Source organism: Perissodus microlepis, chromosome 8, assembly GCF_051167445.1.
Source record: "Perissodus microlepis isolate ML-2025 ecotype Zambia chromosome 8, ASM5116744v1, whole genome shotgun sequence".
Taxonomy (NCBI): Eukaryota; Metazoa; Chordata; class Actinopteri; order Cichliformes; family Cichlidae; genus Perissodus; species Perissodus microlepis.
Window position 1 is genome coordinate 7,649,859 of NC_140468.1, and position 26,041 is coordinate 7,675,899.

At 39.6% G+C, this 26,041-nt stretch overlaps 1 protein-coding gene across 1 annotated transcript in view; it reads right to left on the minus strand.

Annotated features, from left to right (window-relative positions):
* Positions 1-232: 232 nt before the first annotated feature.
* Positions 233-26,041, minus strand: part of LOC146381312 (heparan sulfate glucosamine 3-O-sulfotransferase 3A1-like) — a 35,984-nt gene continuing 10,175 nt past the window's right edge. Inside the window, exon 2 of the mRNA XM_084937286.1 lies at positions 233-3,502. Coding sequence (XP_084793412.1) covers positions 2,881-3,502 — 622 coding nt within the window. The 3' untranslated portion in view covers positions 233-2,880. The remainder of the gene's footprint in view (positions 3,503-26,041) is intronic.

Here is a 26,041-nt window from a genome sequence, read left to right on the forward strand (position 1 = left end):
TGGGCAGAGATAAGCTGAGACAATATGGGAAGGTGTAACAGAGGAGACGGGAAAGCAGGAACCAATGGGTGTTATCATTCCGTAGAAGGCTGAGCTTTAGTGGCTCATCCTTATGAGTGTGGATATACACCTTATGCCTGGATTTTTGCAATGAAGTTACAGCCATGACCCCCCCCCCCCAAAAAAAAAAAAAAAAAGAGAGAGAGAGAGAGAGAGGTTCGGATACACAAAATATTTACATATAACATCTTTTATTCAACGGGTGCGAAAAAAAACTCAACACTTTAAGAAAGAAACAGTCGCAACAATAAAGTTAGATTTGTTACATAATCTCCCCAAAGTCTATATAAGGTTCTTCTCTGAAGCTCTCTCGCACAGTCACGCACAAACACACACACACACAGAAAAATAACATTGTTAACATTGTTGATTGCGTTATCTTTTGAGGCACATCTGCTTTCAGAAAGTAGCTCACAATACAAGTGGACAAAGAAGGAACACAACTTAGTCATTGTTCTCATGCTCCCTGGGTTTAGCACAGTGTCCACACACACACACACACACACACACACACACAAACACGCGCACATTGCCTCAAGGCAAGGAAGGCCAGTGACATTAAGTGTATTCAATACACAAGGAGGCATGTTGAGGAAATCTGAGTCACAGTTTGGGAAGGCCCTTTTCCTCCATCGGAGTCTATGTCTCTTGAATAACAGTGAGTGCTATCTTTGCTTGCAGGTTCATTAACTGAAGGTGGGTAAACGACCTTTGAAATAACAAACTCACAACTCTGGAACTGAAAGTGTTCCCGCACCACATTCATCCATGTATAGTAAATACATAATGAAATGAACGACCTGAAATTAAAACGAGGATAACACGTTTTTAGCGCACACAGTATAAAACAAACAAAACTCTAAAAGCATGGAAAACATAATAATAAACGAGGACACACTCAGTGAGGAGTTGCTCAAAATGCATACTTGCTTCTCGTGTACCTCTCGAATAAATACATTTCAAAAAATAACTATGTTTTATCTTTTCATATTACTTTTGCTAGAAAAAATGTGAACATTTTAAAGCAGTCACGTTTAATATATGGCATTAGTTTTTATCAGAAGCTCCTGGACACTATGGGATTTTACCCATCCTCTTGAGGAAGCACAGCACACAATAATTTCCATTTCACAGCCGAGGACTTGCAACGTGAAAGAAAAAAAAGCTTCCCCAGATAATGCAGACAGATATGATGCAAATCCTTCAACAACTCACTCTTTTTTTTTTCTTTTTTTTTTGAAGAAAACATCTCCATGAGCGTGGATCACAATGAGCTCTGAGGATGGAAAATGTAGCAGAGAAATATTGCATATCAGAACTGCCACTGAGGTGAGATAGGGCATCTTGCTCTTTTTTAACAGCCCCGTATTGCTGCTAGTGTATTAATGCTGAGGATGGAGTGGTGGGAACACTGTTTGGAAAAAAAAATACAAGACTTTGAGAACAGATTTGGGAATCTAAGAGAACGGTAAGCAAACGAGTGAATAAAAGTACTGGTTCTTTGAAAAAGTGTAAATATTCTTCAAAACTATTAGGAAAAAATGTCATATCTCTGCAAAAAAAGAATAAATTACGCATTAAAAGTGGCAATACTAATATTGATAATATAATAATAATTATTATAATAATTTTACATATATAGTTTTTAATTTTGAATATTAATTTGCACTAATTTGAGAAAAATACAAAATTAGCATAAAGCTATGCCATTTATAAGGGGTTAAAAACCACTAGGGAAATAATATTTAGAGAAAGTGTAAGGAATCTCCATGGTTTTTGAACAAAAGTAGCAGAAAAAAAGTTGTTGTTTTTTTCTTATACTATTTTGTATCACCCTCAGTAAGGTACTCGTAAAAAACAAATACCAAATGATGCATATGCAAGTTAACTAATAAAAGCTATCACTTCTTTTAAATCAGTATATTGTTTCCTTCTAACCAGGCTCAGTTCACAGCCATGCCTAAAGTCTGCAAATATGGAGATTCTGGGTTTAAATCCACAAATCCTTTTTCTGATATTTTAGGCTGTAGTCACACAGATCTAGAGACCAGCCAGCCCCTAACAGCCATCGAAAAATGAGTATTCTCCGAACAGCTGTAAAGTGGTTGCTGGGGTTTTCTGCCAGTAGCTAGGTGAAATTGGTTGCAAACAGGCAATCTCCTTGCAACTGCTTAGGTCGCTAGCGAGTTGCAGCCATCTCATGCAGTTTGTAATGAAGATGCTTTGAAGCAGAATGTTTTCTTCTCAGTAAATGTTTGGTGAGTGTTTAGAGATAAGCTGGGGTCTTCCACAGGCAACGCTGCAATCTGTTAGCCTCTGAAACAATCAAGAAGGTTTTTGGTACAACACCCTCAAATCTGTGGCCAGATTTCACTTGGCAACATCCAGCAACCTCCGGCAACCACTCACCAACCGGTTGCAGAACACACATTTTTCTCTAGTGACCTGTTTTTGGCAGGGGGTTGACTACTATAAATAATATCAATCAAATATATCTCAAATAATTAAGTATTATTAAAATTAATTAATCGTTTTTATGTCATAATTTTTTTTTAAAAATATAAATATTTCTATATAATTTTTTTTAATAAACTAAATTTAATATGATAATTATATATGTTTGGAATTATCCATGACTTTTTTTTTTTTTGCCAAAGTAGCCTTTTTTCCCCAATAACTATGTTATTGTAATTAAAACTTTATTCTCATAACAACAAAACTTTATTCTCAGAATCTTATATTGATTTTCTGTCAGTTGTGATCCTTTGCAGTCTGATAGTTCTCAACTTCACGAGAAAAAAAACAAACTAAACTAAACATTCAGTCATCCCAACCAAAAAATCTTCCTGTCATCTGGTAGAACTTCATGTTGAAGGGCCTGTAGAAGTCTCGTAGTCTCTGCACCACCTCAGGGTCAATGTTTGGATGGGTTCGCCCTTTGGTTTTTCCAAGGCAGTGGGGCTTGCTGCTGCCTTCTGCTTTCTTCAGGCACGGGAATCCCTTGGTCTGGTTGAAATAAAAATGTTTGTCTGTGATGATTCTCTTGAGCCCGAGAAAGTCTTGCACACGGCCCAGCTCTCCAGCTGGGTCGCTGATCAAACGCTCGCCGCTCACAAACAGGATCTGCTCCATGGGGAAGTACTGCAGCCAGTTGTCCAGGTGCTTGGCGTAGATGCCAATCTGGATGGCGCTCCATGACGTGTCAATGAGCCCTGTAGTCCTGTTTTTAAAGGTGAGGCTCTCAAACGAGGGAATGTCAGGCTTCTTAGACAGTGTCTGTGTGTAGTCGGAGATAGCTCTACTGACAGGATCCCTCACTACGACGATCAGCTTGGTGTTCCGGGACATGGCGGAGATTCGAGCAGGAGCCTCCCTGGTCACAAAGTAGCTGGGAGTTTTCTCCATTGTGATTTGACCCTCCAGGGTCTTGGGCATCAGCTCTCTGAGAAGAGAAAATAGTGAGAGAGAAAAAAGGAAGTGAAATATTTATTTGACCTGCACTCTTCACCGAAACCTACTAAGCAACTGTTGCAGTTACACAACCGCTCTTACAACAATAAACATTAAAACTGGATGAACTCCAGCTAAGTCATCAAAAACATTGAATCCAATCAATCAAGAATAACACTAGTAACAGTTTGCTTGCAGAAGTTTATTTATTTGATTTCTCTCATGTGTGACCAAATGTTGATTGGCAGGTTTGCCGCAGCTCCGCTTTCAGGAACACCTCTGGATGTAAAGAGATGTGGTGTGGTTATAAAAGAGGGGGCTCTCCCTTGGGTGCATTTGAAAGGGGGTATTCCTCACTCTTGTCCAGAGCAAAAAAGAGAGAATGTCAATCTCTATACCTCTACTATGGTAATGCCAGTTATAAAATATTAATACTCAATGCCCTCGCAGTATGATCACCTTCTTACCATTCTTTTTCAACAAATGAAAAAAAAAAATATCCAAAAAATCCATTCAAGTGGATAGGGAGACTTTTTTTTTCCTCCTCACAAGGTTCACATATGGTTCAACATTATGTTTATTTCAAACATAATTTGGAAAATTCCTCATATAAATGGTTCCACTTGAGCAATCTGAACACAATGCATAGCCACATACTGATCCTAAATGAAATGAAATCCTGGTGATAAAGTTCAGCTAGAGCAATCCCTGAAATTATAATATTTGGTCGTAGTTATAAATGGCATCTTTTCACCATTTTCTTTCACATCTCTCTACCTCCACTCTCCTTCTGTCCAGCCGCCTTCAGGACAGCGACCTTAAGCAAAAGTGGGTAAAAGCAGCCCATGAATGATTAACGTTCCCTCCCTCTACCATTTAGAGTCTCTGCAGAATACAGCTTTAAAATTCACCAAAGTACAGAATGCAAGTGTCAATTATTCATCTGCTTGGCTGCTGCGTAAAGCGAGGACTGGCACCGACTAAGTGGCCCGGCCTGTTCCCAAGGTAGATGAAGTTTCCCACCTGTGACAGAAGACCATCAAAGAGGGTGGTCCTCAGAAATTTCTGGAGAGTGCTCGACAACTGAATCTGTTGCGTGTAATACCATGTAGTAAAATACACAGTAACATATACAATCAAAGTGCAGCTTCTGCCTGACAGTAGGCACGTTTTAATTTCTGATGTGACAGGCACCGTTTTTCATCCTTGCTAAGACACTGGTATACAATCATGCTCCGTTTAGCATGCACAGTATGAAATAAGACAGAGGGCATGTTTGCCGAGACGGAGCGCTAAACAAACAGAGTGCATTTCTAAAAGACACTAGCCGAGATGAAAAGTGATGGCTGGTTTTGCTCGGGGCTGTTTGCAATTACTCTTTATAATGACAAATACAAGCTCTTTCTGATCTAATGCTCTAACTGGTGGGTTGACAACAAACAGATAACAGGTGCAGACATTAAAGAACTGTCGGATCTGTCGCTGTTACGGCCTGAAGATTCAGATTTAGATTAATCTGCCATCTGCACAGGTACAGGAAAGTGCATGGAAATTGGAATAAATGTGTGCATGCTCAAACTTTTCGAATAAATTTTTTATAATATGCAGCAATAGTTGTAAAAGAAAACATACTATAAGCATAATGAAAACAGTAAACTAGGTAAAGCTGCTGAATGTACTGTTTTTGTGAGTAAAGCTGCTGCAGGTTGGATCACCGAAATGACAGAACAAGAATGGCATTGTCAGTTTTCTTTATGGTTGTCTCAGGTTTTAAAACAGCTGCTGGCTGATCTCAGTGTGTGAGGTGAAATGGATCTAAGAGCTACAAGTCAATACCTTCAGGCCAATGTCAAAACACATCCAGTATCCTGAGTGAATCCCCTCTTTGAGGGACGATTCACGAGGTCAGCACAGTGGGGACAAGCAGGATGTGGTCGATAAGAGCAACAGCGTCAACACAGGTGCACCGATGTCTCGACATCTTCCTGCAACACTGACCGTCAGCTGACCTCCGGAGTCCTCTCAGTAACTGCGACCTCTCCTACAGCTGTGTAAAGAGGATCCCGGACAAGGCTCCTTTCCTCTCGCATTAGCTCTGCCCCATCGCACCGAGAGTCCAGAGCGAGGCAGTATAATAGTACTTTGAAACAAAATCAATGCCATCAGGGATTACAAAGGATGCAGAGCTGACAAGTCACTGATGGAGAACATTGAGACTATTTATTGATAAAAGTGGACTTCCAGACGCTGGCATGCAGGGTAGACACTCAGAATGTCTTCCTGCCTACATTGGGAACATGCTGATTTGGGAACCGCCAACGTTCCGAAGCAGTCCTCACAGGTTCCCGACGCAAAAGAGAACATTACTGCGTTATGAAAAAGAAATGAGTCTGTACTAAAGGAAGCATCCATATTTCATGGTGTGCGTTGAGCTGGTCCTGTGGTCGATGCGCTAACAGCAGTGGCGTGGTGCTGCGAGGCCACTCGAAACAGTGGGGGGAATTTACGGAGACAGGGAGGGATGTGGCATGGTGTAATGTAGATTACATGAAGACAGCCATGTTTGGAAGTTAAAATAGAGTCGTCATAAAGTAGTAGTCGGAGTGATATAAATTTTATAGTTACCTGAAAAATGCAATACTGATTAAACAGCATATTTGTTTCTGTTTGAAAAATGAAATTTGAACACTTATTCCAGGATTTCCCAAATTTAGCTTTGGCTAACTTACACAGCTACACTATTTACTCTAAGCAAAGGATTTTATTTATCATGGGTTCTTGTTTATGCGCCTCTTAGTGCTCTTTCCAGCTCTGAGTACCGACCAACTGAATGCAACTGTGGTTACAAGTGGCTGAAATTAATTACTTTTAAAGAGTCAAGTAAAGGTAACAAGTCTAAATATGCAGAGGGAGTTTGAAATCAAGCCATCGCTTGTTACTTTTTTGCAACTTCTCCTGGGGGTCTAGAGGGCACAATTAGTAGGTCAGAGGCCCAGGCTAAACCCAGAACTCAGTTAAATGTTTATCCATCTCATGGCTTTGTGGGCATTACTGAGGAGAAGGACTGTTGCCACTGTGACCCAACTCTGGATAAGCAGTAGGCTGCAGCCAGATTAGCATCTATATGAAATGATGCAGCAGAGCCAGTTTCTGTTACTTTGATTCCAACCAATTCAACTCGAGTAGATCAGGCATGTTTTTGTGCTTGCAGAGATCGTTAAGAAAATCCATGCTCATCTGGTGTATCTCGGAGTGGTGTCACAGATTTTGTACTTGTGATGACTTCCAAAGCAAATCCTCAAAGCTGTCAAAGGTCTAACCAATAATGTGACTAATACACAGTAAAGTTATATAAAGAGAAGAAGAACTTTAATTCTCAACATTAAAGTTTTACTTGGGGAAATAAATTTTTTTTTACAGTAGGGGAACTGTAGTAGGACATTTCTTTCCATTCTAGAGAAGAAGCATGCAGCGCTTTCTAATGAAACTTTACTGGCAGTGGTAGGTGATGTAACAGATGACAAACCGTCCAAGTGCTTGAGATTTACTGCAGTTCCAGATCCTGCTTTGATGTCTTCATCATGCTGCTAAAAAACGACTCCCTAAGCATACTGACGCATGAAACGCAGGCAGTGGGATCGACTCGTGAAACAAGATGCAGACCCAAAATGAAATACGAAACGGAGCACGCAAACCCAGGCCTCCCTTTAAATCAAATTCAATGCTTTGGCATACGTTTGAGTACAGAAGACAAAACAAGAAAAGATACAAAGGCTGACTACAATGTTTAGAAGATGACAAACAAACAGTTTGTGGACATGACAGAACATCATACAAGTTGTAAATGTACGTCACTCCTCTCATATGGAACTAACTAGCTGGAAATAGAGGCCAGGATTCTTTCAGGAAACTCTATTCCCTATTAAAAAACCAAATCCAATGTACACAGTAACAGGCAGTAGATCACTAAATGTGCCCTTTGTAAGCTTGTCTATAAAGCAACCACTTTGGAATAAAGGGCCTGATGCATCAATGCTTTCCCTTCCCTGCTGAACAAATTACACTTGCAAACCGACTCAGCTCTGCCCTCATATCCAGGCTGTGACTCATGTCTCTTAAATAAATGGTGAAAAAAAGTCTGAATGTGTCATAGGTCATATTTACTGTAAATCAGGTGCACACACAATATGACAGCACGGCATATGAATTAGCCAGGTGAAAATACTAACAAACTATCAGCTCCAAATGGGCCATTTCCTGGTGTTATCTTTGACCTTTTAGAAAGGGGTTTGGATGGGAGCCAAAGTCTGTTAATAAACGGGAGTTGTAAAGAAATAAAGGCAAGTGGGAATGAGTACTGTCCACTTCTCTCCCAAAAGCCTCTGATTCATTTTTCCTCTTTCAGCAGGGAGCACTGGCAGGCATAAATACACTCCCACTGTGTTCCCCTGCCACTACCACCAGATAATAATCTTGTAATTGGCTCAATATTTCTGCTGTTTGCAGGCGACGCTAGGGCCAGTGCCGCTCTTGGTGGCTTGGACTCACCAGATATTTTCCAGGTCAGTGAATTCTAACGGAGGTCAGGGATAAAGAAGGAGGAGGAGGAAAAAGGGGGTGATTTAGAGTAATGGCTGCTGTGCGGTGAGGGGAAGGCCCATTCCTTTGAGCCCAGAGCTTTTCCTCTCTGTCAACCTTCTGCAACAACACAGCCCTTTACCTGACCTGCGGGCTGTAATCGCTGGCAAGGCTGCCAACATAAAGGCATCCGAGAGGAAACTCGTGAGGCGGCATGTTGTTGTGCAAATTTCTCTAAGATCCCATAGGAAAAACAATGAATGGCAAAATAATATGTTTTCTTTAAAGTCCGGATCACCTCCCTTAGTATTAATGAAATGTTTAATGGTAGTAGTGTGAAGTAAAATGTTTCAGACTTTACTAAGTGGAGGCTAATCAAGAACTGTATATAAAGGATGGGAGTACCCACATGATATCATATCTTAAATTAATTTATATTTTATTCATATAGCACCAGTTCTGTACAGAGTTAAAGAACAAGTGTTTTACGGAGCCATAAGCAAACACTTTTGTTCAAGAGGATGGAGTTTAAGTCAAGTTTAGCTAGCTTTAATTTGATATTAACTAGCTCAGTTGATACCTGCTAGCATACACATGAAACAATATTAGAATGTCATTCACTTAAAAAAGGTGCAGACTTGTTCATGCCAAGGCATTAATATGTTTACTACTATTCTAAATTTGAGAATTTTAAACTGAAGCTCTATCATAACTGGTAGTAAACCCGGTTCTGAAGCCAGTCTCTAGTGGCTGTTTGAGGAAATACAGTTTTAGAATTTCTGCATTTGCCCTAATTTTTCAGCTCCAGAAGGTTTGGTGTAAGAAATACAACTACTTATCATGGAGAGATTGCAGGTGTTATCCTCCCAGCAAGTCCCAGTCAGAATTATTGTCCTTTTAAATCCAGGTCCTGAAGGATCTACCTGATCCTTTTTTCCCCCTCTATTGGATTTAGAATAATCCCATATAATGTCACTTTTGCCTGCCTACCTGCACTTACAGTTTTAAGACCTCACTTTGTTTCACCATGGCAACAGAGGCCGAGTGTGAGTAGGGGGTCAGGTGTTAACTTTTGTGTATGTGTGTATTTCTGCTTTTGTGTTTCTCATAGACCAGGAGTGTCCAACTCCAGGCCTCAAGGGCCGGTGTCCTGCAGGTTTTATATGTGTCCTTGATCCAACACAGCTGATTTAAATGGCTAAATTGCCTCCTCCAGAGGCATCGTAATAAACTAATCATTTGATTCAGGTGTGTTGACCCAGGGTGAAGTCTAAAAGCTGCAGCACACCACTCATGAGGCCTGGAGTTACCCACCCCTGTCATAGACAAACACAGTAAATCATTAAATGATTTAAATTGTTGTTTGTTCTTCTGAGTTCATGCTATAGTGTGCATCCCCTCAACATAAAGACAATTTCCTAATTTGAATAAAAAGTTATTTTTCATCATTTCTAACCTTCTTTTGTGTTTTTTTTTCTTTACTGCAGTCACAAATATCCTTGAGTAAATCTCTTGATCAAAATACGTTCATATAATGAAGCTGCTTACACTGATTTCAAGCAAAAAAAAGAGGGGGAAAAAACACAATTGGGATTATCATTTGTAAAAGCACAGACTACATCAAAATTATCCACCAAAGCTGTCTAATAAATAAAGAGCTACACCAAAGTGATCCATGGGAACCGTAAGACGCAGGAAGTAATTCTGAGAGACATACAATTTCCAGATAACAGCATCGTCTATTCTTGGAAAAACAAATGGGAGGACATAGTCAACTATTCTCTGCTGGGAAATGACAAGGTTTTGATAAAGAGTAAGTCGTAAAGAAACTCTGCAGGACACTGGGGACGCACAAGATAACAGCGTCATGGTGGAAAGAAGAAAAGTTTAAATGAATTAAGTAAAATGGCAACTTTTAAAAAATAGGAAATGTACTGTCTGCTTGAAAATTAGTAGATGAAAGGGATACGAACAGTCATGTAGTGGCTCTGTTGGGGAGAAGAAAGCAGGAAATTAGGTTGAAATATAAAAATGTTGGTTAATATCAAAGAGGTCTATAAAAATATTTGTTGTTAATAACTTCTCACTGAAAAAACTGAAGAATAAAACTTTCAGCCGCTCCTTAACGGAGATGGTGAGGGAAACAATAAAGCAAAGGAACATAAGATCCAGTCACACTGGCTATAAATAGACTGGTTAAAGCACTTGAACACGTTTTTTTTCTACTCTCATACATAAAATCTGAAAAAATATATGCTGGCCTATTTCCATTGCAATTCATATAATGTCAGGCTGAACTTGGAAAATGTTATACACATTTAAATATTAGAGACCTCATAAATAATGCCTGTAAAGAAAAAAATCAGACCACTGCGAGTTGTTACTGAGTGAACCTGATTATAAATAGACTACAAGAATAATATTGTATCATGCACTGTAGTAAAAACTTTTCTTTTTTCATATAATCTTGTGTAAATAAATCTCTCTGCTGGACACTCGCCCTACTACTGAGCTGTGAGGTTTTCCTCCCTTTTTTTTTTTTTTCCTTTCCATACAACAACCACCATACGATTTAGTAAAAAATTTATAGGCTCAGCTTTGCAATATGTTCTTATAAATTTGTCAGCAGTATTTTTAACAGAATCCTTCTCTCTTTTTTTCGCTGGTGCTGAATGTCCTCCAGTTTATTGCATATGGGGGAAAAAAATAAGCTTTATCCTTATGGCAACTAGCTTGTGAATTATTGAACCTTTCTAACTGCGTTTGGAAGAGTTACTGAGGGAGGCAAAGAGGTTGCAGGAGGCATTCAAGCCTCTGCTGATGTCTGAAACATTTCAGACATCAGCAGAGGCTTCAACATCCAGACTGCACATGAGCAGAGAGGAGGTGAGGTAAGGAAATGAATGAGCGTCAGGGTGATGAAGGACAGAAGATCACTCACTTTTGCTTTATTGCCATATAAACTCATTTAGGTAGGATGGCTTATCCACATGCTGACTTATAATCTGTCTGCTAGTGTTTTATTCTTCTATACAGTAAGGTGAAAAAGAAAGGTTTGACAGAACTATGTGCTGACCTGTAAAAAACTACATAAACTGTTGCAGCTTCTATAGGGATTAAGAGAATAAATTGCAGCCAGGTGCTCGTAATCAAATGCACTTGATTAACTGATCCTCAGCATGTGTGAGCACCTAGAAAAGCACAGGTTTGGGCAGTTTACTTATTCAGAGAACTCAGGTGTGTATGTTAAAACAATGCCAAAATCTTAACAGGTCTGAACACCCTCGCAAAGTCAACTCATGCAATGCTTAGAAAAATCGCAATAAGACCAAGAGCTACATCTCAGACTCCACAGGCCGCAGTTAGCATGACAATGCAATTAAAGAAAGAGTTAACAGGTACGGCTTTTTTTAGAACTGCTGACAGGAGAAAAGCCTCTTCTCTCTAAGAAGAGCAAGGTAGCACAGCTTTGGTTTGCATCTGACCAAACCAGAAGACTTTTGTCTGTCTTTTGGACAGATGAGACCAATGTAGCAATATCTAAACATAATGCACAGCACTATGTTTTGCAAAAACCAAACACAGCATATCAAAACACACTTCACAAATATAATACCAAATGTCAATCACAGTGGTAGAGGAATGATTATTTGTTCTTGTTTTGCAGTCACACTCACACGCTTACATGAACTCCTGTATACCAAAGTACTTTAGAGTTAAACGTGAGGCCATCTAAGAGACCGCTAAAGCTGGGCTGAAACAGGGTGAAAGGCAGGACAATGATCTCAAGTACACTGATAACTCTACAACAGAATGGCTAAAAAAAGAGAAGAATCAACGTGTGGAAATGGCCCAGACCTCAAACCTGCTGCGGCCGGACCTTAAAAGAGATCTGCATAAAAATTCCTGGAAACTCGAAATATAAATGATTTCTTCAAGTTATTGTTGCCAATGTTTTCTTCAAGCTTTTGAATCATGAGATATACTTGATTTTTCTTTTTCAAATGCTTGTATATCTTTATATGCATATTCTAATTGTTGAGCTATTACAAACTGAATCAAAGACAAGGTTGAATTAACTTGTCAAAAAATGTATTTCTGTTGTGCTGCTAGTCCAGGTTAAGCAAAAAGGTTGAACATTGTGATGAAATAAAAATAAAAAAACAAAGGTTAATGCACGTAAAGATTTCTCACTCTTTAATTAGTTTACACTTTATATACAAATAGTGTAATTTCTCTTTATAATCTTATAACATCAAGACAAAACTTTACATGTCTCCTCATGGTTCAAGCCAGTCATTCTACTTCTCCTGGCAGATGCGCATGTGCCCTGTGGTGATGTCATGTACTGGATAAAGGCCATTCGGAAATGGGTCTCATATCCAATCATCACATAGAAGTTTATAAAAAGACCCCCCAATGTCACAATTAAACACAGCGGGTAAGTTAATGATCAATGCTATGAAGGGGTATATTTTAATCCAAACCACAACCTTTTTCCTAACCCTAAACAAGAAGTTTTTGGTTTGTAAAATTAAAGTTTGCGTCCGAAGCAGCTGGGTGATGTGGAACCAATTCTGATTATTGTTTTCAGAGCCTGAAAAACCAACACAAACTGAGAGCAGCCAACAGACATGGGGCTTAATTTTGCATTTAGTGATTCATGTTCCATTAAACCAAATTGCTGGAGAACCTAACCATTAAATATAACCTAAGATGTATCTCTATATTGTACATAATGTCATCACATTGTATGTAGCTTTGAGTAGATTCCCCCACAGCACTTTTTTTTTCATATTTCTCTGACCTACTTATTTGAAGTTACATGGAGTTTAAAACAGAGCGTGTGGAAATGACACTTCAGTGGGATCGGCTTTGGCAAAAGCTCACAGTTATTCTTCATTCTGCTAAGTCAGCTTTTAGAGACTCAGCAGCTAGTGGGAGATAAGACACCTAAACTTGGGTTTAATACCAAAGCTCATTTTCAAGGTATTGTGTTTTCGAATGTTCACTTATATGGGGAAGGTGGCTTCGTTAGGAAATTTCAAGTGGCCTTTCTATAGCCCTTCTTATCCCTTCTCCATGGTTCCAAATATTGAAATAATCTGGAGAAAGAAAAAGCAGAAAGAACTACTTGCGTCAAACAGAACTCATTTCAGTCAATATTTAAATTCTACATCTAAGCCTGATTTGAATACAAAAAAGCCCCGTGTCAAATGCATGAGAGCAAAATTAAATGTGAATTTGTTCAGAGCCAAATGGAAGGCTTTAAGGGGCCTACTCTGTGATAATTACCCATGACAAAAGGCTAGGGCTTTTGTCTTTGGAACCATTGCCATGGTGATTTTCAAGCTTCTGAAACATTCAATATAAACATTTGAGGATGCTGAATATGCCATAGACTGTCACTAAAAAGAGAGCTGTTACAAGCCACATCTTTGCTGGCAGAGATCCCGCCTGCATGCCTCCATGCTGCTCTTGCAGAAAAAATTAGTTCAGATATTACGACACAGAAAACAGACAAAGGCTTGTGATTTGAACATATAAAGGCTAAACTCTGATAACTACAGACCCTTCTATGAACACAACGACAAATACATTGGATTGGCAAAAAGACTATCCTTTCTGTTTGCGAAGGCATAGATACAACAATGCTAAATTTCCTGAACATTTCTGGAGCTCACTCAAAAATTTACATTTGTAAAAGGTTTTTAATTTGCGGCCTTCAATCGAGAAACGGCTCTATAAAGACATTTTCTCTTATTCTCTTCTCTTATTATTTTATCTGTTATACCTTATTCCTTTTGGGCATGGCCCTTTCTTTATCATCAAGAAACAGCCTTGTAACGAGAGATGACAGTTTCATTATAGTTACCATTGTAAGGAAACGTGACATTAAGATGTTTCGTGTACAGGAACACCACTTGGTCATCAAACTCTGATCATTGTGTAGTGTTTCCCAAAGAACTAGATTCAAGTTGTGGCAGATGTAAAGGTGTGTTCATGCGTCTGAGAAGACACACTGATGCTTTCTTAGATTAATTATTAATGAATACTATATAAGGAAGTTTTGTGCCAACATTTCAATGCTGAGCATTTTGTGACAAATTAAAAAATCTGAGTAAAATATTTAGGCGCTTCCCCAGTGAGTCCTACAGACAGACCCCACCGCCATCCTTCTGGACTGCATCTGGCAACAGTCGTCCTTGTTCTGCTCTGCAGTCTTGGTGAGCTTGCATATAAACTTGTTGCAAGCACTAGTTGGACTGACACTCCAGATTGCAGTGAACAAACTGCATCCCAAAACAGACAGCAGGGCTTGAGACTGTCTTAAAATGACGCACAAAGAAATGAGTCAGAAAGCATAGGTCCTGAGAAGTGGTCTGTGGTCACCACCTGCAGAAACACTCCTTTATTGGGGATGTCTTGCTTGCCTGTTGTCTATTCCAGCGGTCCCCAACCTTTTTTGCGCCACGGACCGGTTTATGCCCGACAATATTTTCATGGACCGGCCTTTAAGGTGTCGTGGATAAATACAACAAAATAAAACTAGTACCGGTACCGAAAAAAAGTAGATTTATTCATAACACACGTGAAAAGACCAAGGAAAACCGAGTAAACGATAACAAAATAACGCTGAAAACCGATAAAAACCCTGAAAACTATACATTTCACACCTGAGCCTCAACTCTCGCGGCCCGGTACCAAACGACTCACGGACCGGTACTGGTCCGAGGCCCGGGGGTTGGGGACCGCTGGTCTATTCCATTTGCACAACAGCATGTGAAATTGATTGTCAATCAGTGTTGCTTCTTAGGTGGACAGTTTGACTTGAAGTTACATTGTGTTGTTTAAGTGTTCCCTTTATTTTTATGAGCAGTGTATATCAGTCCACCTACTGGGTGGCCCCCCTAAACACTGAGGAACTTAAAAGCTTATTTGGCCTACACTAGAAAATGCTTCTTCTGCACTGATACTGTGTTTTCATTGCTAATACAATTTTTTTGTATGTGTACTGTATGCCTATTCTCATATTAATTATCATAACTTTTGTCAGTGTGTATTGTAACCCTTACCTAACACTTTTTCTAGCATAAATGTCTAGGGACAGTTGGGGCTTGATAAACTGGAGCTTATTTCAAACTCTGGCAGTTGAACAATTAAAACTTCTGAGCTACTTTTAATCCTTTTAAGTTTTACCCCACATCTGTTTCCCATTATACTGTAATACACATGGTAGTATGTCTTGATATGGCTTATGTTTCACCAGAACAGTCCACTAACACCCAGCGGGGATCTTGCATATGAATGATTAGTGTCATGGTTGCCTATAGAGCATTTAAGAAGGCTGTGTGGCTGTTTACCATTCAAATTTGAGGATACATCTGCCAATGTAACAATGCTTTTATTTCTCATCAGTTACCAGCTTTCCGACTCTGTGGCTCTCAGCCCAAAGTCCTTTAATATCTAAGTAAAGTAGCTCTGCACTCTTTTTTTTTTTCCCCTTGCAAAATGCATTAGTTAGGCACTACCTTCAGCCACAGATGAATACACAATTAGTATATGAGGGTTTGATTTAAAAAATAGGCATGTACCTCATCATGGAAGAATATGTGAGTTAGTGCTGATCTTTTCTTTTGATCAGTTTTTAGAAAACTATAGAGGGATAAAATTAGGTTTTAGTTGCACAGACAAGACTTGAACTTTAGGGGAAAAAGAGATTTAATCAAGGGGCAAGAGAAAGGGAAGAAATGAGGAAGAGCTGGGTGTGGCGAGGACTGTGGTTAAGTGTGCATGTGTGTGGTTGGTTCTGCATTAGACAGTTTGCTCACTTTAACCACTCAAGATGAAAAGCTTGTGAAGATGTCTCATGCATCCTGAAAACTCTTAAGAGAGTCTGCTTTAATCTTTAACAGCATTTTCATCTCATACCCACTGCACAGGTAAGCACATCGATGCACAGATGATAATGCAGTGGGATAACTGAACTCAACATCATACTGTACCACATCCACAATTAAAGTAAGAACTTGACAGGTTGAAAACCCAAGTCTGAGTCTTGTTGGCATACTTCTGAGAACTCTGACTGTAAACCGCCTGGGATTTTCTAAAATAGAACAACTTCTGAAAAGGAGTCATTGTTCTGTTCAAATGCAAGCATATAGAGAAGCCAAAATTAGTCAGGTAGAATCTCAGCCAACAGAGCTGGAGTAGACAGGCTGGCAGATTGTTTCGCTGTGAACTCAGAACATCATTGTATTTTTCTCTCAGACATTTAGGACTACCTCACAGCAGAGAGCCGGTGTTGGTTTCAGATGCCATCGTACAGAACCGCATTCGTTTTCTTATACTGCTTTGTCTCAGGACCTATACGCAGGAGGGGGCAAAAGGCAGTAAAACATAATTTCCATATGAAATTTGATAGTTTGAACATAATGAAACCCAAATATTTGAGTTCACTTTAAAAAGCTCTGGAAGCACATGGAAACTAAGCTTACCTAAATTAACAAAAAAAGTTACAAGATAGCAAAACAGATCTGGACAAAAGCAATACTTCCAAAACGTGCGAGCTCAAGTTTCTGTTTGGACTGAGTAAAAAGGGAAAGGCACACAGACAGTGTGAGATATTGTAGAGGGGAGTGCAGAAAAGGCTTGGGGTAAGAGTCAAGTGTCAGGCGGACAGCAGTATCGGGGGGTGTAAAAGTGATTACACTGTCTCTGTGCTCTCTTCCTCCCTGTCTCCTCTTCCTATTTCATTTTCTCCCTCCTCCCCCCCTTCTTCCTGCCTCCATCCCTCTACTCCCAGGCTTAGAATACAAAGCGCCTGGCACATCACATTGCTCTCCTCATCGCTGTGCCAAACCACAAGGAGAGCACACCAGCACAGCTTGCACCCTCTGCGTTGCACTGCCACCACAGAAGAAGCAGAGAGGGGCAGGGATTAGCATATATGAATGCTCTCCCTTATCACTTCTTTTGACATGTACATGCTCACACAATCTTTTCGTTTTTTTCCTCTTAATTTTAGTGCCAGAGCGACACAGACAGCGGCAGATGAAGGTTATGTTCCCTTCCTCACATCTAGGAGCTTTAAATATTTTATTTTATTTTATTTATTCTTCCCCTTAAACATCCAGGAGAATAAATAATGAGCTTGGTAATAGCAAGTTACCAAAATGATTTATGTTCATCTGGTGTGAGAATGAATGCAGTTCAGGAAGGCAGGCAGGGAGGAGCCAGTGTTAAAGCCATGGTCGAATGCCTGATTTCCATTTTACGTCCCTTGCATTATCCATTAAATAAATAGCCTGGAGAAAATGGAACTTCGCGCCGCTCGTTTCTGTTGAGGCAGCAGTGCCGTGCATAACGAACAGGTGATGCTGAGATGCGCGAGGCTGGTATGCTATCAGCAACAGTTCCACACGCTGATGGTGATTGTAAGCGGTGCCAGTGAGGTGGGGCGGGATGGAGAACAGGTTGTCGCTGAAAGAAAAGGTGAAAAATGACCCATTGTGGAATGTCACAGGAGCTAAAACGACACAGAATGGCTAAAGTGGAGCCAGTGGTTGCCTGAGGCTGGGCTGTGACCCAGAATTCCACAGACCCCTAGTGAGAAACCGGGAGGCTCCATTGTGGCTGAGTTAAACTGACTGTGTAACATGAAAACACCTCCTCTTTTTTTTCCCCAGACTGCCGAGAGGTAACTCCATCTGGGAAGCTGAGTTGAGGGTACAAGATAATATGAAGTGTAACAGAGAACTGAGGAGATGCCGACAACGTGCTAATGTTTTAGCCTGTCAGCTCTCTGTGAGCAAAGACGGATGGTTTTAGAAATAGAATGTAATTACAGGGCAGAACCTCGTTGTCGAGGTTAGAACAATGCCTATACTGTAGTAGAGGTTTCTTTTTTCTCACTGCTAACGAGGCCAATCGGTTGAAAGTGATTTTCTGTAAAGAGACAAAAGTGACACAAAGCAACCTGAATGATGTACTTTTTTTAAAATTAAGCAAGACCCGCAAAATCCAAGAGATCTATATTTAATTTTTTTTCCTGTTTTATTTCCCTATTTCAACAAAGTCTTTTACTTATGCATTTTTCATACCAGAAAGTAAAAGGTGAATATTTTATCGCCAAGAGGCCTAATGTGAGAGTTTGTTTTGATCCCCTCCATATTTAATATAGGTGTGCAGACAAACCAATGAACTGCTGGTGCAGGATAATGTGATCCCTCAGTGAAGCAAATTGTTTTCCCAGAGCAGTTACAAACAAAGTCTATGGAACAATGCGAAGGAATACAAATGCAAAACAGTTACTTTTGCTAGCCACTGTGTCGTGAAACTTTGAACTCTCCTGACACCACTGACAAGCAGAAATGGGGAGTTGGGGGGACATAATTCAAATTTGCTTTTATATATAGACGGGGAAAAATTTGGAGAAAAGTTAGCAAAATTATAGGTCTCTGAAAAATTGTGAACATATATTTCTGTCCCAGCTACTGGTTACTCTTGGAATGGTATCATGGTAAATGGACTGTTTCTTATATAGCGCTTTTCTACACTCCTGGAGTACTCAAAGCGCTCTATACAACACGTCACATTCAGCCATACACATCCATTCACACAAGCACTGTTATCTATGCTTTCAGTGCTTTCTGTCATTCATACTCCGATGGATGCATTGGAGAGCAAGTCGGGGTTAGTATCTTGCCTAAGGATATTTGACATGCAAACTGGAGCAGCCAGGAACTGAACCACCAAACTTCCAATCAGCAGCTGACCTGCTCTATCTCCTAAGCTACAGCCACTCCAGGAAGCAGGTCTTTCATTGGCAAATATTTAGGGTTGGCACACTTCAGTGACTGCATTCACACGAGGTTACACTCCGCATTGTGTTTCGTCTAGACACATTTTTTGAAATTCATGACAACAAGATACTAAAGGTACTTTACAATGCAATGCCACACTTGATCCTGCTAGCCAGTTGTAGCTAAAAATGCTAATGGGGTGAATTGGTCTGGTAACTAGTTCATTAAAATGAACTATTATTTCAGTAGTCACTTGAATATTAGGTTAACTGAATTAATAATCATCATTAATATCAATATTATTAATTTATACATTATTATTAAATAATAAAAATGTCTAAAATAAAGATTATAATATCCAGCATCAGGGATATTGCAATCCTAAGAGACTCCACATACAGTTTTCAAGTTTTTTTTGTTATTTCAACATAGGTCAAATCTTTAAGTAAATAAGTCTAATTATAGTAACAGGGATGAAGAGTGAACCTAGAATATAGTGCTTGAAAAATTTATTAGATTAGACTACCTGTCATAAAAACACATATTTTAGAAATCATTTAAAACTTTAATTCAAAATCCTGCGCCTCACATACAAGGTCTTGAATAATCAGGCCCTAATTTATCTTAATGACCCTCTAGTACCATATCACCTCATTAGAGCACTTCGCTCTCACAATGCAGGCCTACTTGTTGTTCCTAGAGTATTTAAAAGTAGAATGGGAGGGAGAGCCTTCAGTTTTCAGGCCCCTCTTCTATGGAACCAGCTTCCAGTTTGGATTCAGCAAACGGACACTCTCTACTTTCCTTTTCGATAAAGCATATAGTTAGGGCTGGATCAGGTGACCCTGAATCCTCCCTTAGTTATGCTGCAATAGGCATAGGCTGCTGGGGGACTCCCATGATGCATTGAGTATTTCTTCTTCAGTCACCTTTCTAACTCACTATGTGTTAATAGACCTCTGCATTTAATCATTACTTGTTGTTAATCTCTGGTTCTCTTCCACAACATGTCTTTTGTCCTGTCTTCTTTCTCTCACCCCAACCGGTTGAGGAAGATGGCCGCCCCTCCCTGAGCAGAGTTCTCTTTAAAGTTTCTTCCTTTTAAAAGGGAGTTTTTCCTTCCCACTGTCACCAAACTGCTTGCTCATAGGGGGTCATATGGTTGTTGGGTTTTTCTCTGTATGTATTATTGCAGGGTGTACCTTATAATATAAAGCGCCTTGAGGTGATTGTTGTGATTTGGTGCTGTATAAATAAAATTGAACTGACCTTGAAGTAACACACTGAATCAGTCATAACAATTGAATTCTTTTAATGAACATCTGTAAGTAACTGTGATTTAGCATCATAACTAAAAAATAATAATGCACTTCACTAAGTTTTTTCTGATTTTAATTCTGTTTTAGCATTAAAAAAATGATTTGCCAATTATCAATACTTTGAATTAGGGCAGTTGTTACATAAACCTTGCATTGGGTAGTGGTCTAATACATTTGTTAAGCACTGCATTTCTCCTCTGTTTAAATACTTGAGTCTGGAAGCTGACCTGGAAGCCTGAGGCTCATACACTTGAGCAGCTATAGATTAACAGTTAACTCCATGAGGGATGTTGCAATGCCCATGTAGGCAATTACCGGCATGTTGCCATGGAGATGCTAAATGAGGTGTTTAAGGGGGCGGAGACACAGGCTTGATGATTCATGTTATCAATCGGGTTATTTTTCAATATTTCACATTGATGTAATCGTCCTAAAAACACATTAACATTGAGGGAGTACTGCGCAGAGAGATAATGGCTGGATATTTGCACTGTTATTGAGTCAAACTCTTCCAGCCTTGAATGACTGATGCGCCTCACATGCAGATAGAGGCTGCGCCACGAATAAATATAGCCTGTCCGCAGCGCAATAAGAAAATAAATAAATTGGGTGTAAGACAATAACGAGGAGGGGCTGGGCGTGTACGATCGTTCAAGAGTCCACATTCACATACAAAAAGAAGCAAACCAAAACTAAATGCACATTAATGCAATTCATATTCATGACAGTTGAAATGGGGGTTATTATGAACCCCTTTCAATCACATTTGTATTTACATTACAGGCCTGTAGTTCAGTTGTGTACCCATAGAATAAATTGTGGCATAAATAAAATGTGGTGCAAACAACAGGACTTCAATAAAAGACTTAATGACAGCGAATGCTTCCCTTAAAAAACCTGTGTAACTGTATCTAAACACTGCATCAAATCCACTATAAGATTATTGACAGCTAGCATTAAACTGCTATTTTACAGTGGACCTGCTATAAATTACAACAGGAGTTCTTTGCAGTAAAAAAAAATGTTACATTAGGGTGATGTAAGGAATACAAGCTTTAATACTGTCAGTTGTTTAGTTGCAATTATGCTGTTATTTTAGTGTTCTTACTATAATCACCACAAACACATTTGGCTATATTTCTTGCCACGTACCACAAAATCATTTTCTTGTCTTTCTTAAACTAAACTTTTAAATCAGCTTAGTAGCAATTCCATTATTCTCTGCATTGTACCGAGGCAGGAATGCTGCTATTGTTATAGTTTAACAACTGAATAACACTGGCAGATGAGATTAATTGGTATAAAAGTCACAGACATGGTGGCGCAATCCTTGCTAAACATAAATTCAAGTTTTCAGGAACACAAAGGCTTAAACCACATCACACATTCAAAACAACTTAACCATCACAGCATCTTTAAAGTAACGATTTAAAACAAAAAAGAAATTAGCATTTCCATGAGACTTCATGCTCGGCAGAAATATAGCAGTTTTAGATTGTAGCTTGCAGTATTTAACCATATTTGTTAAAGTGTAAATTTTAAGTTTATCTGCTCATGTGTGTCTTGAATGCGAACCTATTACATTTAAAGCAACCGTCTGCAAGTGCATGTTTTACACATTCACCTAGAGACTCAAAAGATCTCTTCCAAAAACCCACTTTTGCTACAATGTGCATTCAGGAGTTCATTGGGGAGAGCTAGAATCCCACATTGGCACTCGACTGCCTGAAGTAAAAGCTTTATGGGCGAGGGGGAAAACCCTTTAGCTGGATTTACGCCTTGCCAGAGCCGACCCTGTTTTAAAGCTAGTTGGATACAAGAAAGAGGAGGGAAAAAAAAAAACCCATACGAGCAAAAACAGGGTGGTGAAAAAGAATATTCACTGCTGCTGGGCTGAGTGGAAAATAATATGATGTAATAAATGGGATGTCAGAAACAGACCTGCCCACGACAGCCGCTGAGTCTGTGCATATATATGCGCAGTGTATGTGTGTTTAGGTCTCTCCATTAGTGCTTGTGTAACACTTGGTGGGGCTAACAAAAAAAAAAAAAAAAAAAAAGCACAGGCCTATCAATGAGGCAATAGTGGGGCGAACCCTTCACAATATAGGCCTAATTACGCTGTTGTCTCAGAAGAGCCCTAAATCAATAGCTGTGGTGAATCCCGAACAAGAAAATCAATGCAGTTGCGTCTCAATGAGAAGCTTGTTGAAGATTTTGAAGCACCCACATATGGGCTCCTTTGAGTGAACTAAATCTCAGCTGGGTGCAAAACATATGTAAAATTACAGCATGGCGACACACATTCTCACCATTTAAACGTGTGGCTCCAGCAAGAGGATTTAAAGTGGCACAGCGACATTTCATCGTGAGTGCAGATTTATTTTGTTCCTCCTGTTTATTGTGATAAGGAGTTGTTATTTATAACTCAAGTATGCGGGCCGAGCCAGACGGAGTCAGTGTGAAGAAAAGCATGTGTAGGGTAACATGGAAACCGGCAGTGCCCCTGAACTCTCATTTGTGTTAATCAAACTTCTCTAAATTGTTTGTATAATGAAATTATGACTGCCAGGGAGGCCTGGGGGACATCAATTAAGCAGATAAGCAAAATGAAAATAAATCACTTTTTATCAAATGTGCAGCCGCCTGCTTGTGTGTCCGGTAAACACAGGAAAAACAGGAAGTGATTTTGTTCTGCGATTTGAGGGTCCATAAATCCCAGTGACAAGCAGTGTTGCCTCTTTGTTTATAGAGCTCAGGGAAATTTTCAGAAGAAAATACAAATGGAGTTATGTGCTTTTGTTTTCTTTTTGCAACAGCGGGTATTAATTTTTGCTCCTGATTTACTTTATTCGTCTTGTTTTAATCAGCAAAAATTAATTGGTGAGCTTTGCATACTTTTGCTTTATTCTCATTAAGGGTCCAGCTGTCACCAACTCTGCTTTTTACATGACAGGGACATTGCACTATGCATTATGGGAAATCTATGGTAGAATTCCATAACAGCAAAGATAGTGATTGTCACACTACTAGCTCTTAAGAGTCTTATTATTATTATCATTATTATTGAATAATAATCTATAAACTCAAGATTATATTTTCTATCCATAAGAATTAAAAGAGACCTACATTTTTTTTTAAGGTTTTACTTATACATAATTAAAGTAAGGCTCACTTACTTACTTGATGCACTACTATATACTATACTATACCACAAAGTAGAACTGTTTTCACTTGCAGTCAGTATGGGACATTAGTAAAACGTCCATGTAATGTTGTCTGTGCTGATGTGAGAGTAGCGCACGCATTTGCTACTAGCGTGTGTGCATCATGCATGCTACATTCATGCACATTCTACCCAGGCAGCTCCCTTGCCTAAATACCCAGAGTATTTCCTGTAGTGCCTCTGAAGTGAACCCCTGCTGCATGCTACATGTGAGAAAGCAACGATATTCTGAACTGATCCTCTTGTGTGAACAGTTGAAAGTCTGTGCAAAAAAACATCATGTTAACTTTACATTCTGTGCTAATGATGCATACAGTTTAATCAGACCTATCGATTGTCTTTCATTTTTTATCAGTTACGAGTATATTGTAATAACACTTTAATGAATTGTAATATGTTTATTCATCCTACATTTCCAATATCTTTCCTTTTTTACTTGTGAATTTAGCACAGTAATACCACTATAAATAAAAGTCTTTATCAAGGCTTAGAACGCATTAAAAGGAAGCATTAAAGGGGTGTTTCTTTATCTGATTGGCCCAACAAAACAAGTTACTCAGTAATCCCAAAGTAGTGTATGTGCAGAGTGTGACGTGTAATAAGAAGAGGTGAAGAAAGTAATACAGCATAAATACAAATACACTACAGTACGTCAGCTGGGTAGGAGGAACTGTGGGATGTGTGACTACCACTTGGGAGAGCCACAATAGGGGAGACAGTGAAGTTAATGGATGTGATCACAGGTTCCTGGTGAATAATGCAGACTTGCTAATTGGCTGGATTAATAATTGATGGTAGCCTGTTTGAGGAGCAGCAGTAAGAACTGCAGTGGATAAAGAACAGCTACCATCTTATTAGAGAAGACACTGCATGGTATATCTTGTCCATCTGTCTATGTTGGTGGCTTGCTCCGCCTATTGATGATACGACTGTATGGGAGGATGTGTCTATGTGAGACGAAGATGTCAGGATAAACAATCACCCTGACAACATAATGATATAATGAGCCCCAGCCCAACCACATGTTTGACGGTTAAAATGACTTGGGCTCATGACAAGTCCCACAGGCTCTACAATGTTGTTACACCCTTAGTCCAAACTGACCGTGGTTGACCCAGCTCTAGCCAGCTGCGTAAATAAAAATGACTGCAATAACGCAGAAATGAAACATAAGCTATTGATTTAACACGGTCAGTTTTTACAAATGCTTAGCATTGTATCTGGAGCTCGGTGACCCCCTCGCTTCAAATTAAATGACGAGGACTAATGCTCTTCAGAGGCGTACTGAACAAAAGAAATACGTCTGGCAAAAGAATGGGACATAGGAGGGTAAGAAAAATAGATTTTACTGTTAACTTGATTTATCTTGCTGTTCGCGAGCTATCCAGTTTCCAGAGAATGCATAAAACCAGCCCATAAAGAAGTCTTGTCTTTCTGTCTTTATGGATCAACACCTTCAAAGTACTGCTCTGCTCCTACAGGAAATAATAGGGTCAATATCTCAGGGTGCATCTCAAAAGATTTCTGACAATCCAAAAACCTTTGGTGTAGACCTCAATAGGGGGTAGTCACAAGAGAAAAGAAAAACAATACACTGATTTGATCACAAAAGAATATAAAACACTACACTTTTTGTTTATCTGATGACGAGCAGAAAGGCACAACATGAAGCCGAGGATTTGAAAATGGGGCCTTCTGCTGTGGTTTGTCTGTGTTTCAGCAGAGAAAATCAATACAGCTGTCACGCTCGTCTGTTAAGTCGTGTGTTAGCCAAAACAGGAAGACGCAGGTAACCTGGCTCTGTGGAAAAGTCACTAAAATCTCAATACATGTATTTAATGGATATAAGTAGTGGGGCGATCGTGGCTCAAAGAGTTGGCAGTTCGTCTTGTAACCGGAAGGTTCGAGCCCCGGCTCGGACAGTTTTGGCCGTTGTGTCCTTGGGCAAGACACTTCACCTACCGCCTACTGGTGATGGCCAGAGGGGCCGATGGCACGATATGGCAGCCTCGCTTCTGTCAGTCTGCCCCAGGGCAGCTGTGGCTACAACTGTAGCTTGCCTCCACCAGTGTGTGAATGTGAGAGTGAATGAATAGTGGAATTGTAAAGCGCTATATAAATGCAGTCCATTATAAGAAATTAGGCCAAAAAAAAAATGCTTTTAATTTAAATAGCCAGAACTTAAAACACTGGTGTCCTCAGGGAACTTCACAATATTACAGAAGCACCTCAACTGGCTAATTTCGATGTGGAGCAGAAGTTTAAATGTGTGATGATTAATCTCTGGATGTCTTTTACAGTGTCTTTTGCCCTGTCTTCCTCCCATCATTCCCAACAGGGCGGCAGATGGCTGCCCCTCCCTGAGCCTGGTTCTGCTGGAGGTTTCTTCCTGTTGAAAGGGAGTTGTTCTTTCCCACTGTCGCCAAGTGCTTGCTTGCTCATAGGGGGTCATTTAATTGTTGGGTTTATTATTGTAGGTTACTTACCTTACAATATAAAGCAGCTTGAGGTGACAAATGCTGTACTTTATCTCACAACAACAGAAATACAACAGTGATTTGCATTTCCGTATAAATAAAACTGAGTTGAATTGAAATTGAATT